This window comes from Anabrus simplex, chromosome 4, assembly GCF_040414725.1.
Source record: "Anabrus simplex isolate iqAnaSimp1 chromosome 4, ASM4041472v1, whole genome shotgun sequence".
NCBI lineage: Eukaryota > Metazoa > Arthropoda > Insecta > Orthoptera > Tettigoniidae > Anabrus > Anabrus simplex.
The window spans coordinates 303,025,012-303,042,813 of NC_090268.1; the positions used below are offsets into that span (position 1 = coordinate 303,025,012).

Consider the following 17,802-nt stretch of genomic DNA (forward strand, 5'->3'; position numbering starts at 1 on the left):
AACGTAATACAACTTCCATAATACAATGTTTAAGGCTAATAGGAATCACATGATATAAATACAATATAATGTGAAAGTTAACGTGCTTTCTGACAACTGTGCCACATAATGGAAACAAGGGGGAAATCAGAAATACTTAAACTTGATGCAGAGGTCAGTTCAACTTGCTACCAACACCAAATACACTTCTGACGCGGGGCAGAGGAAAAACTAGCATGCATCAAGTGATACAAAGTTACTGGAGGCAAATCCTGAGGGAAATTAAATTCCTCTACTAATTACACCATTTACAAAACTAAAAGAAAAGGGGAATGCCTCCAAAATCAAAGGGGCAGGCCCAGCTGTAAAGCTAAGGCATCTGAGTAACTGAGTGGCGAGTCTGGGCGAAAAATACAAGCAAACATTAAATGTGAATTAAGACGGAAATGAAATAAACAGCGCTTACCCCAAGGCAGCCAATCCTGGGAGAGAAGATTCGCCGACGTACGTCTGATCACTGGACTGACGAGAAACGAAAAGACCATGAAATCTTGCCTCGCTTTCTTAAGAAGGCAAAGCTGGCCCCGGTGCAATCATTAAGTAACTAATCAGACCACAGAAGCTTCCCCTTTGACACCCAGGTCCACCAATCAAAACCCCTTATCAAGTCGCGATGTTTTCACAATATTCTAGAACATCACCTAACTCTAATCACAAACTTTTCCATCTTCCAAAATTAGTAAAGACATGCTTCTAGAATCAACAGGGGCCGACACACCTCGTTCCGAAAGTCCGCGTCACAAAAATTTCCAGAACATTACAAAATATCACTCAACAATAACCCTTTACAATTTAGTAGTTACATTTTCAGATTTAGATAGATAAAAGGAATACAAATAAAATATTCTACAATAATATTTTAAATCATATAGTAAATGTTTCTTTGAAAGTACATATTCCACAGTTCTCAAAATCAACAAAAACACCCTGATCATTGTTCAGGTTTATGCTCCTCAGACTGGGTGTAGTGAAGAAGAGAAAGATGGCTTTCTTCAAGAATTAGAGAACCTCATTGAACAATATAATACTCTTGTTATGGGAGATCTAAATGTTCAGGTGGGAACTATAAAGACAGGGTATGGAGGCAGTGGTTGGTCCTCATAGATATGGAAACAGGAACCATGAGGGTGAATGTTTCCTTGACTTCTGCATACAAAACAGCCTAATAATCAAGAACACCTGGTTCAGAAAAAAGCTGAGCCATTAGATCACAAGAGCAACAGCTGGAAAGGTGAGCAGAAATCTCTTACATTGCAGAAAACATGGCTGGAACATTTATTAGAGATGTGAAAGTGCTGCCAGGAGAAAGTTTAGGTAATGACCACAAGTTGCTAGTAACCACGTTTATTAGAGATGTGAAAGTGCTGCCAGGAGAAAGTTTAGACAGTGACCACAGGTTACTAGTAACCACATAGGAAACATCATGGTAAAAAAAAAAAAAGAAGAAGGAGAAGAAGAAGAAGAAGATAAATACCGGACATAAATCCAAGATATCAGTTTGGGAATTTGAAAAACTAGATAGGAGGTCTGAATACCACATGAAAATTAGAGACAAACTGCCCAAATATGAAGTAGGAACAGCTGAAGAAGAATGGCTTGGATTTAAGAAAACCCTGGTGGATACTGCAGTCAATATTGTTGGAAAAACAAGTAGCGGAGTAAGAGAGAGAGAAAACCCATGGTGGAATGAAACTGCCTGAACAATAATAAAGGAGAGAAATGAAATGAGGAAACTACGAGATAAGGAATGTCAGAAAGGTGTGGTAAGGAATGAAGAGAAGTCAGAAAAACTCTGTCAGCTGTACCGAGACCTGAAGCTTAAAGTGAAAAGAATAATTTCTAATGAGAAAGAGAAAACCTGGGCTGAATTCTCCCAGAACTAGAAAAGGACAGCAAGAACAACAAGAAACTATTATATCAAATGGTAAGAACCAAGAAAAACAACTATGAAGGAAAAAAAAGCAGTGGAGAAAGAAGATGGAAACATCACTTGGAATGACAAAGAGATAAGACATGAGATAGGACAGTATTTTGAAAAATTATATAATGGTGAAAATTTAAACATCAAACAACAGGAGACCATGACGAAAGACAATATTCAAAACATGGAGCCTCCTATAACATGGATGGAATTGGAAAATGCCCTAAAGAAGGTAAGTAAAACCAAAGCAACAGGCACAAGTGAGGTAAGTGCTGACAAAGATTGCAGCGGTTGATTAAAGTCCTAAACACCATATGGAAAGAAAAAACTACACAAAGAGTGGACTAAAGGAGTCATCGTACCTCTGCTTAAGAAAGGAGAGGGACAGAAACCCAGCAACTACAGGGGCATCACTCTTCTATTTCATAGACTCAAAATAATGGAACAAATCATAGAACAGAGATTAAGAACCACCATTGAACCACAGCTTGAAGAGGAGCAGTATGGTTTTAGAAAGAATAGGGCAACAACAGGTCTGATATTTTCTGTAAGGATGATTATGGAGAAACACTGAAAAAGGAAAAGATGTCATCATTATTTTCCTAGATATTAAGAAAGCTTACAAGAGTGTAGAGACAAAAAATCTCGGAATGCCTTGAGAATAGATCTATACCATGTTCTTTAATTAATAAAGTCAAAATGCTGTATGAATATTTCCAGAGTTGTGTCCAAATAGGGGATGGATATTCAGAGTGGTTTGAGACTAGGCAGAGTGTACAACAAGGCAGCACACTATTGTCACTTTTATTCATCATTGTAATGGATGAGATGATGAAGAGAGTTAAGAGACTCAACAATCAGAGTTTAAAGCCCTTGCCTTTGCAGATGATGTGGTGATATGGGGGTGATATTGAGCTAAAGTACAACAGAAGCTGAATGACTGGAATGCTGTATTCGAGCAATTTGGCTTCAAGATAAGCAAGTCCAAAACGGCAGTGTTGCCTGTTAGTCGACAGAACATCCCTACCAACATCACTCTACATGGATCAAGGTTTGAACAAGAACATCAGTTCCATTGTCTTGGCAGTGCAGAAACAACAGATAGCTGACCATCTGGAGAAATAACTAACAGAGAGCACAGGGTGCACAGTTTTATCATCTTGTGAGGAAACTTCTTTGAGATAAGCAAGTTCCATTAAGATCAGGAGCTCCCTTGTATCAGTTATCGCATACAATCTAGAAACCTGCATCCAAACCAACGGAAATATCAGCAAACTACAAGCAGTGGAAATGAAGTTCTTACGAACTATGATTCAGAAAACGAGGAGGGACAAAATAACAAACTATGAGATACACCATCTTACATGTTACGAGTCTCATTATGATAGCCGTATTGGAGTACAGAATGTAAAAGTAGATGTGAAACTGCACATACGGCTTCCATTACAACTTTTTCTCTCACAGATTGAGTTCAAATAATTGCTCTGTTGTTAAATGCTAGCTATGCAATCTGGTCCAATAGTTCAGAAGTACGGACATTCATGAATTATAAATAAATTGTTTTGCCCAAATGTCAACATTTCTGAAAATTAAATTATCATGCTGAAATTTAAACAGACTTTATAACAGAAGATGCCAGTTTACTCAATTTCACAACCTACGTCATCTTCCTCTTGTAATGGATCGATATAATCAGGTCCATACTCCACAGCCGAATTCAGTTGTCAGTTGATTGAAGAAAGTGTGGTGTACCAGAGGGAAGTTTGGGAGAAATGTCAACATGTCTCTCTTCTTAGTCTCGGTGACAAGTCGCACAGCGTTGTTGAGAGGGATGAGTTGAACACCAGACAAACGAGTAAGGCCACAAACACGATGTGAAGGAGTAATGTCCAAAGTTTTGAAAGGGATTCCTTCATCGAGAGATTCCTCGTAGAGAATGAGATGAGGAGAGTCTTTCTGAAAACGAAGCCATCGAACATGAAGCCAAATGAACTTTTCATTTTGCGTGTTCATCTTTCTAAATGTTACACTTTTCTCTATGTTTTTTGTTGAGACAAAGTCATTCAGAGCCATTCTATAAATGGCAAAGGGTTGTTTTCTCCTTGCCTTTTGAATGGTATTACACCAATCATCCGGAGTGAAAATTTGAGCAGTTCTTGATTTTCTCTTGATATCTCCAAAATCCCAATCGTTTGCAAGAAAGGAGTTTCCTGATAGCATGAACTTATGGTCAACCACTTGGATTTCATTTCTTGAGTTCTTTACAATCTCTATCCAAATTAATGCAAGTTTGGAATTCCGATTTTGACCAGTTGCTGCATCACTGTATGCTATCACATGATGAGCATCATGGGCATGAAGTTCAACATGCTTTAGAAGGCAGGAACCTACTTCTTTGGAGCCTTTTGATGCCAATAACTTTAATAACACCTGAATATTAAAAATCTAAATAAAGAAAACAATACCGAAACTTACTACCACAGTTACAAGGACTTTTTGATTTTAGAACTAAATAACAACGATAATGAACACAGAACAACACAACCACGTGGCTGTGACGCTTGACTTATACCACTATTCCTGCAAATGCGCTCCACTCTGGCATGATGGGAAGAATGCACCTAGCGCTCTCAAGCGTCTCCCATGGGAGTTATCGTTGTACTACGTCTTCACAACAAATTTTCATGTGTTGTAAGTGCACTGAGTGGTATAACTAAAAAACTGACATTTCACTACTTAGGCTTTTGGCTCTCAGCGGCGCATATAGATGTTGATTCCCATACGGAACCTGAAATATTTGTCCCGAATGAGTAAATTTATAATACCAATATAAATGGTCAATTATTGGACATAATAAATTTTCCAGCTAACTCATTCCTGGTTACCAGCATTTCGCCTCAGTGCGCTAAGTTGGGCGGATCAATCAGATTAGAGATCATCTACCTGGACAAGGTCTGTATTTGCAGCAGGTTATAGAAAACATCTACATGGACAGAAGTAAATGGAGAACGCTTATTCACCACACCCGGGAAACTGAAGATGATTGAAGATGATGATGAAGATGATGATAATGAACTACCAAAATTCTATTGTGAAGATTTTGAGTACCGTAATTGTCACATCAAACTGTCTTGAAGTCATAGGGCAAATATCTTACACTGTTAGGAAAAAAATAATGTCTAATGGTTGTATGTACTTTGTTGTTTTAGGTAACAATACTTGTACTTGAAGAGTACCATAATTTTTGAATAATGCTTCTGTTAGAAGTTCAAGATTTTTTTTCTGTCCTAACCAAGAATTAAAAATAAAAAGGGACAGACCTCATAAGCCTGGCTTCAAAATATTTTGTAGCCATAAAATTACATGGTTAGACATCATTTCATCACTACTGCTACATTCTATTATTAGGTTTGTGTTTGACCACACATTTTCCATATTTACTTGTAAACGTAAGTACCATTTTAAAAACAATAATTTTAAAGTTAACCCGCCAAAGAAAAAATAATCTGCAAAATGTATGAATGGGTGGTAGAAGTGATCGACTTTACAATGCTTCACAATTCTTTTTACCTGTATGTGATAGCCACCTCCATAGCAGCTTGCATAGCTCATCATTTCACGTGCTAGTAATGCAATGAAATTCCACCCTTCCTATAATCATTAAATTTAGTAAATATAATTTCCTGCAATTTTCTTAATTTAGTGGAATGTGTCCAGTCTTGGTTCATAAATTCAATTATTTGACACACATTATCCCGAGATATATTGTGCTTGCGGGTGGTTGCAGCCATAGTCCAGTTAAGATTTTCACCTTCTCTTAAGATATCTGTAATTTTGTCTAGTACAAATTGTTTGTCCATAAGACTTTCCTGGGCAGCGAAGGTTCATATACATTTCAGCTGCTCCCATCAATGTGCTCTGGCGAGTTACATGTTGTTGATTCACTGGCCACAGAAGCATCCCAATCATACTGAAGTATGTTGCACTTCTCTAGCACAGTTTGTCCATCAATAAATACATCACTGTATAATTCTAGTGCAACACGTCCATCACATTTATAATTATATATGTTGGATTGAAATTCATGTTCTATATTTCCTTTCAAGAGTTTTACCAAAGCAAATGGATTACAAGTTTACATCATGTCAACTTGTACACAGTATTGCACCAGTAATCAAGTAAGTCAACATGGTCTTTACACAAATATGAATGTGTAAATTTACGAATATAACTGCTTTGCCTGAACATATTTGAGAAATACATTATCACTGCTATGAAATATATTTGCCATGAAAATTATCAAGTAGACCTAGATATTTCATTAATCTGAACTTGCAGTAGGCTCGATTCCCCATATATCGAAAGATTTGTTGTCTCTTGCATCACTAGTATCCTCTCCTAAATTACTTACAAACTCACAACACGCCACGTCTAAAACACTTTCCAAATCCGGTCTTTTCTATACGTGGATATTAACACGACCTGTGGTGGATAATTCTTTTCCGTGCAATGTAAACAGTTGAAACAGACACACCGGCAAACTCGGATGTTAGTTTTGCGATATGGTAAAATTTCGTTGATTCGAAGTCGTTGGGACACAAAAATCGGACTTCAAATTACATGATTTTGAATTAACCGCCAACTAGTACTTCAGAAATGCCAACCCTTGCCGCTTTGAAAAATATTCTAAGATCCGTTACTGCATGCAATTAGCACTGATTCACAGTTTAAACCTTTCAAATGCAACAGAAAAGAACTGGCCGACTCGTTGGCTGAATGGTCAGCGCACTGGCCTTCGATTCAGAGGGTTCCGGCTTCGATTCCCGGCTAGGTCGGGGATCTTAATCATTTCTGATTAATTCTTCTAACTCGGGGACTGGATGTATGTGTCCGTCCCAACACTCTCCTCACCATATTCAGACAACATACAACACTACCTAACCTCCACAGAAACATCAATAGTGCTTACATCCCTCCATGGTTGGCATCAGGAAGGGCATCCGACTGTAAAACAGGGCCAAATCCACATGTGCAATGCAGTTCGCACCTCCAACCCCACAGGTGTGGGGAAAACGGTAAAAAAAAAATGAAGAAATGCAATCGAAAAGAACTATTGCCAAAATGTAACCAACGAGGTGCATTTAAAGTATTCAAATAATGCACTTGAGTAACTTACTGACAAACATAACTTCACACAACAAAAGAAAAAAAATTTAAAGACGAGAAGTCTATGCTGGCTCCCCTGCGCAAGTACTTTATTAATTTGACTACTGTACTGTATGCTTTTTTAGATGCCTTGTATTTGTAAGAAAAGTACCCGATGCTCTCAAAACATCATGGCTTATCGAACTATCCTATGACAACGGGAGGAGGTATTTCGCTTCCGTCTGCATTGCAACACAGTACAGTTACCCGATCTCCTTTTAAAAAGTCCGTTTGGGCTAGGCATAAAAAACAATGCAGTTTCATTGGCATTGACAATATTGGTCATTGAGTACGAATTGATTATAATTATGAACCACGTTTTTTTGCCAAATGTCAGCATTGCCAAAGAGAATCGAGAGCATTCATGGATTCTGCTTCTTTGCACACTGCCTGTTCCATAATACTGTGGCGTTCCTTAAAACGCTGAATACAAAAGAATTACGATTTCACAAGAACTTAGCAGCTATGAAACAAACTGTCAACACACCGAAGTGAGTGAAAGTGCAGAAAGTTACCCCTGCACATTCCGAGAGACACATTCTATCATGACACGGAGAAATTTTGAATTTAAATTAGTGTGTAAATTACTATTTTTTAAAATGTAAAAGCAGTTTTAAATTAAAAGTCTGATTTGTTTTCCGTTTAAATACGACATGAGGCAGTTTTCTTCCATCTGTGGTTACACAAAGCATAACTGTACGCCCAATATCGAAAACTAGGTGAGCCAGGAGTGTGTTACCAACACTGACACAAATAAAACCTGCACCCCAATTTCGTGCCTCAATTTTTTTTTTTTAAATATGTGGGGATTATTTGCGTAATTACGATATTCCAGTCATTAATTTTCATGTACTCGTATCAGGAATCTGCAGTGAAGATAACTGTGATTAAACTGCTTTCATAGTGTTTTCCTGGTGTGATGATAAACAATGCATCAAACAGAGTTCTACAGCTACACTACCATGAAGTACCCTCATCACATTAAATTTCCATTTTTACAGGTAATTTGTACAATTATTATTATTTTGTAAAAAACATACATGTTCTGATACGAATTGAGCTAAGATAATGTTTTAAGTTAATTTCTGTCTTATATTTAACCAAAAGGAAATTTTGGGTTGCCTGGCTACTGGGAGGAGTTCAGAGTTTTCCCTTTCAATATCTTGAGATAGAAAGAGCTCCAAAATGAACTATTTCATGAGTGTTACATTTTGGAAAACATAGTTAGAATGGATTAATTTATTTTTGCATACACATTTGACAACAATATAAATTCTAAATTTTGCCTAATAAAACAAAAAGAAAATGACAAACTGGAATAGGATAAAATAGGTGAATTTGGAGTGGATGAGATAAATGGACCTATTTCAGCAGACAGGAAGAAATGGATGCAATGCCCTGTTCTGGACTAACTCAATACTACTGTGGATGAATTTGACAAGAACTAAAAAAAAAATGAAATGTCAGCAAACAAGGAAATAGTGGAGGAAATGTCCTCGGAGACAAAGTGCAATTGCTATATGACACTTAACTGATGGCCTTCAAGCAAGCTTAAGCTTTATGAGAATGTTGATATTATATTGTAGTCATAGCCATGGGACCCCCAATTTTACATTTTGAACCACAACGACGTGGCTTTTTTTTTTTTTTTTTTTTTTTTTTTTTACAGAATACCAGAAGCATAGGTCATGATTTGAACCATGGCCATGTTGGTGAGAAGCCAGCGACAACCTCACTCAGCTAACCCGTTCCTCCAACTGGTTTTCTATAGACAAAGATGATTTGTTAGTGAATATGGCACACACAAACAGAAGAATTCTCCTAGACTGGACATTTTAACTAACTTTCCATAATGTGATAAACTAGTGCTAAAAAGAAATATTATCACATGTTCAATTTTTATGTTTAATGGATAAGAGAAATACCAAGAATTCTTTCATGTATTGTAAAGTCTCATTAAAGGAAGTTCAGGTTCAACTTGATACTTGGAATGAGGTCTTAAAGTAAGTAGACAGGGTGAGTTGGCCATGGGGTTAGGGGCGAGTGGCTGTGAGCTTGCATCCGGGAGATAATGAGTTCGAATCCCACTGTTGGCAGCCCTGAAGATGGTTTTTCCGTGGTTTGCCATTTTCACACCAGGCAGATGCTGGGGCTGTACCTTGATTAAGGCTACGGCTGCTTCCTTCCCACTCCTAGGCCTTACCTATCCCATCGTCGCCATAAGACCTATCTGTGTCGGTGTGACGTAAAGCAAAATAGAAAAAAAAGCCACTAGCAAAAAAGTAAGTAGAGGTAAGAACAAGATCCTGGTAATGACAAGAGAAAACAGGCACGGAAGGGGAATAATCAAACTGAAAGGAGAAGCACTGGAAGTGGTAGATAGCTTCACGTACTCTGGAAGCATGATAATGAACGATGGAACTGCTAGAAGAGAAATGAATCAAGGAATACATCCCAAGTGGATTCTATCAAAGGGTGAGAGATATGGAAAGATGATGTTCCAATTAAGTGTAAGAAAACTTTCTACAAGTCTCATTCTCGCTATTCCCGTCAACCACTCCTCAATATATAACAGATCCTTCGTTGTGGCTGGGTCACGACTTTGGAATTCACTCCCAGCTGCTGTCAGGAACTCAGACTCAATATCGAAATTTAAGATTGCATGTAGAGATTACCTGTTGAATACTGCTGACTGTTTCTTGTGATTGTTTCGTGTGTATGATGGCGTATGATAGGTTGTGAGATTGTGATTATTATTATTATTATTATTATTATTATTATTATTATTATTATTATTATTATTATTATTATTATTATTATCATAGTGTAATGTACATAATATTTAGCTTCTTACTCATGTACATAGATTACTTTTATTGCCATACTTATATTTCCATTTACTTTATTACTTATTGTGTTCTCTTTATGTATTGCTTATTTTTTCAGTTTGTATCTTACTTTTTCATTATGACTTTGTCTCTTTCTCATTATCTATATGCTCCGAATTTTATTCTATTTTATTTGTTGAACTCTGCTTTCTTTCTTCATTATATGTTGTCCAAATCTGTAATTTTTAGCTTATCTTTGATTTTATGATAGAATAGTACATTTCTTTTATATATGTATTATCTGTAGATCAATTATGTGATTAAGTGTAAGAGAGGGCCATGAGCCCTAACTTCGCCACTGATAGATAAATAAATAAATAAATAAATAAATAAATAAATAAATGAATAAATAAATAAATGAATGAATGAATGAATAAATAAATAAATAAATAAATAAATAAATAAATAAATAAATAAATAAATAAATAAATAAATAAAGAAATAAACAAACAAACAAACAAACAAATAAATAAATAAATAAATAAATAAATAAATAAATAAATAAATAAATAAATAAATAAATAAATAAATAAATAAATAAATAAATAAATATTACATGCCTATATTGACCTAAGCTGTTGGGACATGGACAATAACCACCAGGGAGGAGGAGAGTAGAATACAGTATGGCCATTGGAAATGAAGTTCCTCAGAAGTATGAAAGGCAAAACAAGAAGGGAAAAAAATTTGAATGAGGAGTTTGGAAGGAAGCAGGATGTTGAAAAGACTTAATAAATTTTCTGTTTAATTTGTCTCGTTTACTTTGTACTTCTGACACGATAAATAAATACCTTCAGCGTTCTTCTGTAACACATTTCAAAAGCTTCTATTCTCTTTCTTTCTGCACTAGTTATCGTCCGTGTTTCACTTCCATGCAATGCCACGCTCCAGACGAAAGTCTTCAAAAACATGTTTCTAATTCCTATATCAATGTTCGTGGTGAACAAATTTCTTTTCTTAAGAAAGGCCTTCCTTGTATGTGCTAGTCTGCGTTTTATGTCCTCCTTACTTCTGCCATCATTAGTTATTTTACTACCCAAGTAACAATAGTCATCTACTTCCCTTAAGACTTCATTTCCTAATCTAATATTTCCTACATCACCTGACCTTTTACGACCGCACTCCATTACTTTTTTTTGGACTTATTTTCATCTTGTATTCCTTCCCCAAGACTCTGTCTATACCATTCAGCAATTTCTCCAGATCTTTTGCAGAGTCAGATAAAATAACAATATCATCAGCAAATCTCAGGGTTTTGACTTTCTCTCCTTAAACTTTGATACCCTTTCCAAATTCCTCGTTGATTTCCTTCATTGCCTGTTCTATGTAACAGACTATGTAAATAGACTCACTGAGTTATAGCCAGGATTTGTCTGTTTAGTCATTGTAAACACATCCATAAACTGAGTTGAACTGGTCAATGTATGCAGGAAGAAGTTATATATACTCGGACTGAGTTACAGCCGACGACGACAATGTAAACATTGAAAAGGCGAGGGGATAAACTGCAGCCTTGCCTCACTCCTTTCTGGATTGCTGCCTCTTTTTCAAAGCCCTCGATTCTTATCACTACAGACTGATTTTTGTATAGATTGTAGATAATTCTCCTTTCTCGGTATTTGAATCCCGATCACCTTCAGAGTCTCAAACAGCTTGGTTCAATCAACATTACTGAATGCCTTTTTGAGATCTACGAACGCCATGTATGTGGGTTTGTCTTTCTTAATTTGGTCCTCTAAGATCAGACAAAGTTAGGATTGCTTCATGTGTTCCCACATTTCTTCTGAAGCCATACTGATCTTCTCCCAACTCAGTTTCAACTCGTTTTTCCATTCTTCTATAAATAATACATGTTAAGCATTTTGCAGGCATGAGATACTAAACTAATGGTGCGGTAGTTTTCACACTTGTCAGCACTGGCATTCTTGGGAACACATTTACAATTTCTGCTTGGAATATGAAATACAAGCACAAATAGATTCGCTGAGTTATTCGGCATCCTCACTGCAAGCAAAGTGAACTTCCTTGAAGCTGACAACTTGCTCACTGGAGGTGCAATTTACCCTGTGAAGTTCAGGGATTCAAGGCCTTTTCCTGTTATCGTGATACTTTCCCTGACCTACCTCCAATGTCGAGGGTTCTTACCTGTGTTGCAAATCACATTAACAAGGGATGACACAATATTTTTAGGGCTGGAAAAAATGTGACTGTATATAGTGGCAATTTATATTATTGGAAAATATTTCTTTTCAGTTTTGCCTTTGTTAATCTATGACTGCGAGGTTCTTCAGTTTGTCAAAAGCAAATCATTTCATTAAATCATTTATTTTTCAGGTATTATCTGATCTTGTTTATCCCAAATTGGTTTCAACAGCTGAAGAACCTCACAGTTACAGATCAAAGAGGTAATTAAGAAAAATTGTGATGTGATAAGCAAGGTATTTTTCTATAGATTTAATACGATGGGATTCAGGACCTTGAATTTATGATGTGCTAAGTAAGACAACGTCCTACCAAGGAATGCACTAATGAGGTTTCACTGTATGTATTTAAACAATTTTATCATCAATGCAAACCTGCTGCAGATGTCTTTCGCTGCAGATAATATGATACAGGATGCTGAAGAACAGGATATGGCCACGCAAAGTCTTGATGCAGTTTCTTCAAGGCATCAACAAAATCATCCACTCTAGCCACTCGATCCCTTTCCCGTGCAAGCCATGTCACTAAGTGGAAGTCTAAATGGGCTGCAAAATGACCCAAATCGGAAAGCCGCCGTGATGACAGCAAGCGTCGAGCATGTCGCTGCAGGATGACATCAATAAAGAATTCTTCAGCAGATCCGGATGGTTCTCTATGACAAAAGATATTTATGAAAATACAGGATGTAAAGTGAACTGAGATATAATATTTCAAAAAATACTAAACACGTTTTACACTATTACCTTGAGCAAAGAGGAGCAAAAACTAATAACTGTACATTAGATCTGGTGAAGAAAATTTATTTGTAGCAGAAAACAGCCAGTCCAACGGTCCTCGGGTAGCAAGTCTACCTCTTACTCGTAGGCCCTGGGTTCAATTCCCACCCAGGTCATTGATTTTTACCATAATGAGGGTTGTTTTGAGTTCCACTCAGTCTCCATGTGAACAAATGGGGAGCTATCTGAAGGGCCCCGGTCTAGTAAGCCAAGAATAACACATTCGTCACTCTGACCATGTGTCACCTCGTAATCTACCGGCCTCCAGGCTTAGTGGTTGCTTGGTAGGCCAAGGCCTGTTAGGGCTGTAGCAACATGGGGTTTAAAATAATAATAATAATTTGGGGAATGGATCCAGCAAAATGGACTTGACAAAGAGGCCTAGCAGAAAGAATCAAGAAAATGGATATCACTTTCCAAACCACCCACAACATATACAACAAAAAGTGCTTTTTTGTGAACACAAAAATTCGTCATTACAACACTGTCAACAAACCAGTATCGGTGTATGCATCTGAATGCCTTATCCTGTCCAAGAAATGTTTGCTCGCAGATTTAGAAGGGGAAGATAGAAAGATCCTACACACCGTACTTGGCCCAAACTACAAAAATAGCATCTACATTAGAAAATCCAGACAAGAAGTATACTCTAAGATAGAGAAGATCACGGACACAATGTGTAAAGGCAGAATTTGCTTCTACGGTCATATGCGACGGATGATCGACTCTCGATGGACGAAACATATCTTCAGTATATTTTACTCAAAACCAAAAACGGCAATGCCATGGTACGTTAATGTCAAGAAAGATCTTAAAGAACCGGGCATACAAGCAGAAGATACACAAGATAAAAATCTTTTCAGAGCAGCCATCAAGACTTCGGGACTTTCTGAGAAAAAAAAAAAAAAAAAAACGGCCAAATGGTGCAAAATGGACAGAAGAACATCGTGCTAAACACAGTGAGCTAATGAAGACGATGTGGATCAAGCGAAAAATGAACAAATACCAGAATATAAAGTGAGGTTTATCATGGTCTCTAGTTGGCCGATTAGCGAAGATCAATAAATGAAAGGATGACGATGATGACAATAATAATAATAATAATAATAATAATAATAATAATAATAATAATAATAATTGTGACAGTAATATGGCCTCTCTCTGAGTTTGAATTACAGCTTATTATCTGTCAACAGTGAAATCTAACAGAAACTCCTTGAACTTTACCATATCCACAAAGTTGAATGTATCTTTAAGAGATTTCACTACTGTTGATTCAAAGTGCCACCTAGTGGGTTGAAGTGTAATTAATTTGATCAGGAAAGTTCATGTTTTTGTGTTCTATAAACTGATCACCTTCAGTTGATTTTTTTTTTTTTTTTTTTGAGCTGTCAACACTGTAAAGCTTTGATCAACCAATCAGATTTCTGCCTAATGACAATATTCAAGCAGTCAAACTGTTTAATTACATCATTGTTCCAGAACAGTTAGCCAGCCCCCCATATACAGAGTGACCATGAAAAAGGTTCCAATATTCACAGAGAAGGACGCAAGCAGCAAATGAAGGGAAAAGGCCTTATAAACATTGATCGCAAAATGAATATCTTTGGAGGTATGACCAGCTACTACTACTATCATTGATCACCATGTCTTTGATCTACTCTTCACACATATGCTCGATGTGACCACCATCCATTGCAATGGAGCCTTCCACCCTACAGCACAGCAGTGTCACAACAAAACATGAGCCATTTGAGCACTAACGCACACCTGACAATACAACCTATCTGACTCTCGATGGACGAAACATATCTTCAGTATATTTGACTCAAAACCAAAAATGGCAATGCCATGGTACGTTAATGACAAGAAAGATCTTAAAGAATCGGGCATACAAGCAGAAGATGCACAAGATTGAAATCTTTTCAGAGCAGCCATCAAGACTTTTGGGACTTTCTGGGACAAAAAACGGCCAACTGGTGCAAAATGGACAGAAGAACATCGTGCTAAACACAGTGCTAAATATTCCTGATCAATTTAATTACACTTCAACCCACTAGGTGGCACTTAGAATCAACAGTAGTGACATCTCATGAAGATACATTCAACTTTGTGGATATGGTAAAGTTCAAGGAGTCTGTAGTACGGTCTGTAGTATGCAGTGGCGCAGTTGAATACAGTGTTTCATTCTTGTTTGATTCAGTACAGATGTACTGCACCAATTGTCTACATACAATGGTTTCACGTTTGTTTTGTGACAAAGTGCTCGGAGTGCAAGATATGCCTCTCCCACATGATAAGAAATTAACACAACAAGCTAGTAGGTTTATGACCGATGTTTAGATAGGAATGTATTTCCGTATTTTATTGCATATAACCCTGCACAAATTATTGGAACATCGTGATCATTGATAGTAGTGGTAGAATACCATAAGTCTAAAGATAATTGGATTTGCAACCTATGTTTATAGGACCTTTTCTCCTTCGTTTATTGTGTTCTGCCTCCTCTGTAATATTGGAACCTCTTTCAATAACAACCTGTATAGCTGCGAGTTTGAACCTAAGTGTCAATTTTCATCGGGACTTTGAGATTGCTACACCAATTGAGGAGGTCTCCTTCGGAAGCCAGTGCAGAGGCTGGGGCTGGCATAAGGTAAAGCAGAACTATCATCTAACTATGTGAACTTGATTTAAATATGACAGAAGGAAGATTCCAGTGTTTTCCTTACATATAATGGTTAGGTCGATCTGCATTTCCTCAAAATTAAATGTAGGGTTTTCTTCTTTTGACCTCAACTTGGCAGGTGCGATCCTGGCTCAGTCCGGTGGTATTTAAAGTTGCTCAAATACGTCAGCCTCGTGTCGGTAGATTTACTGGCATGTAAAAGAACTCCTGTGAGACAAAATTCCGGCACCACGGCTTCTCCAAAAACCGTAAAAGAGTAGTTAGTGGGACGTAAAGCAAATAACATTATTATTATTATTATTATTATTATTATTATTACTTCTTTTGTCAGGACTTAAAATGTAGGTTTTCTAGGCAATCTACAGACTTAATGTAACACCCCAAAAGGGGACTATGTTAAATATAAGGACACGTGAATGGGTACCCACATTTTCCTTATTCACTTTGTTTCCTGGTGACTAAGTTTTCGATTTCTAAATTTCTCTACCCTGGTTTCGGACTTAAACTTTTTGTAACCTTTACTACGGTGGTTAACAAGGCACAAACACAATAAAGGGGGAAGATAAGAGCAACTACACAATATCAGCAAACACTACAAACTCAGAAAAACATTAGCTGGCATTACGCAGATCTCCAACAACAACATATACGTAAATATCAGTACAGCCAACTAGTGGACAACAAACTGGGAAGATGGAAAGGGCTGGGAACCTACCAAAGGCATGGACATGGCTTAGATTGCGGATTCCGAAATAAATCCCCGTGATCCTTAGATTTGAAAAATATTATTTACAAAAGAATTTTACAAATACATTCCAAATACAATCCCGACTTACGAACTATAAGTTCTGTGATATACATAACCTGGAGGTTCTTTGATAATACCTTCGTAGCAGTGTAAATTCAAATTTCAAATCAACATCTAGTTACCAATGCAGTCGTACAATGCAATTTACAGTGAAGTGAACAGGTTCTCCAAAATCTAGCGTACCTCAAGTGATACAGAACTACCAGAGGCAAAGCCCAAGGTAAATACATTAAATTACAATCTACATATTTGGTGAAATAAGAAAAGGGAATGCCTCGAAAACAAACAGGCAAGCCCAGCTGAAAAGCTAGGGTGTCCTAAATAATTAATTTGGTGAGTCTAGGTTAGGCTAGGGCAGACTCCTATGCGAAATTGCAAACGAACATTACGGAAATTTTAACAGGAACGGAAAGTAAGAGTGCTTACCCAAGGTGTGCCATCCCGGAAACCAGGCAACGTCAACCAGATAGGCTGCTCACAGACAGATAGACCAAGACCAACAGAATTCAGGCTACCAAATTTATTTTGAACACTGCCTCTCTCTATATATAGGTAAACTCCGGCCTTGGAGCAACCAATCAGCGTGCATGAGTTCCCTATCACCACCTAGACTCACCAATCACGACCTTACTTTCAGTCGCGAACTTTGACAAACATTCTAGAATACGCCTGATCGCAAACGTCGTATTTCCAGAACAGTCAGAAATATTTTCTAGAATACATTACCCACAAAACAACACACCCTGTTCAACAATTCACGTAACCATTCTGGATTCTTTCAGGAAATATAGAACAGAATTCTACTATTTACAAATGCATATATCACAAATCTTACACAGTACAGGTTAGGTCAAAACATTATATCATACTTTACAAATAACAGTACAGGTTAGGTCATAATAAATGAAACATCATATCGTACTTTACAAATAAAGTCTTCAAAAAAAAAACCCACTTTCACTTGCACTACATAGATCACTTGTGACACTTTTTCTTCCTCAGCATCGAGTAGCATGGCTTATCCTGTGTATCATTTAACTTTTAGCCCTATTAGGTTTTATCATGATTCTTGTACTAGGAGTGCTTGAGTGGGTTCAGCCTCTATTTTCAACTTGTTCTCGGCCTTTCCATTATCCTTTATTTTCCTCTTTCTTGGCTATATAGTACAAGCTTCGGCTCCTGTATTTTCTGGATCTTTCAATCCACTTTTCAGGTGCGGCTCCCCTATGAAATAAGAGTAGTGAGTGTAAAAGCTGCTTTAGCCTTTAAGAGTAGTA

At 37.1% G+C, this 17,802-nt stretch overlaps 1 protein-coding gene across 1 annotated transcript in view; it reads right to left on the reverse strand.

Annotated features, from left to right (window-relative positions):
* The window catches only part of Rich (Guanine nucleotide exchange factor subunit Rich), a 629,630-nt gene that overhangs the window by 137,443 nt on the left and 474,385 nt on the right, over positions 1 to 17,802 (reverse strand). Inside the window, exon 19 of the mRNA XM_067145638.2 lies at positions 12,630 to 12,907. Within this exon, the coding sequence (XP_067001739.2) occupies positions 12,630 to 12,907 (278 nt within the window). The remainder of the gene's footprint in view (positions 1 to 12,629; positions 12,908 to 17,802) is intronic.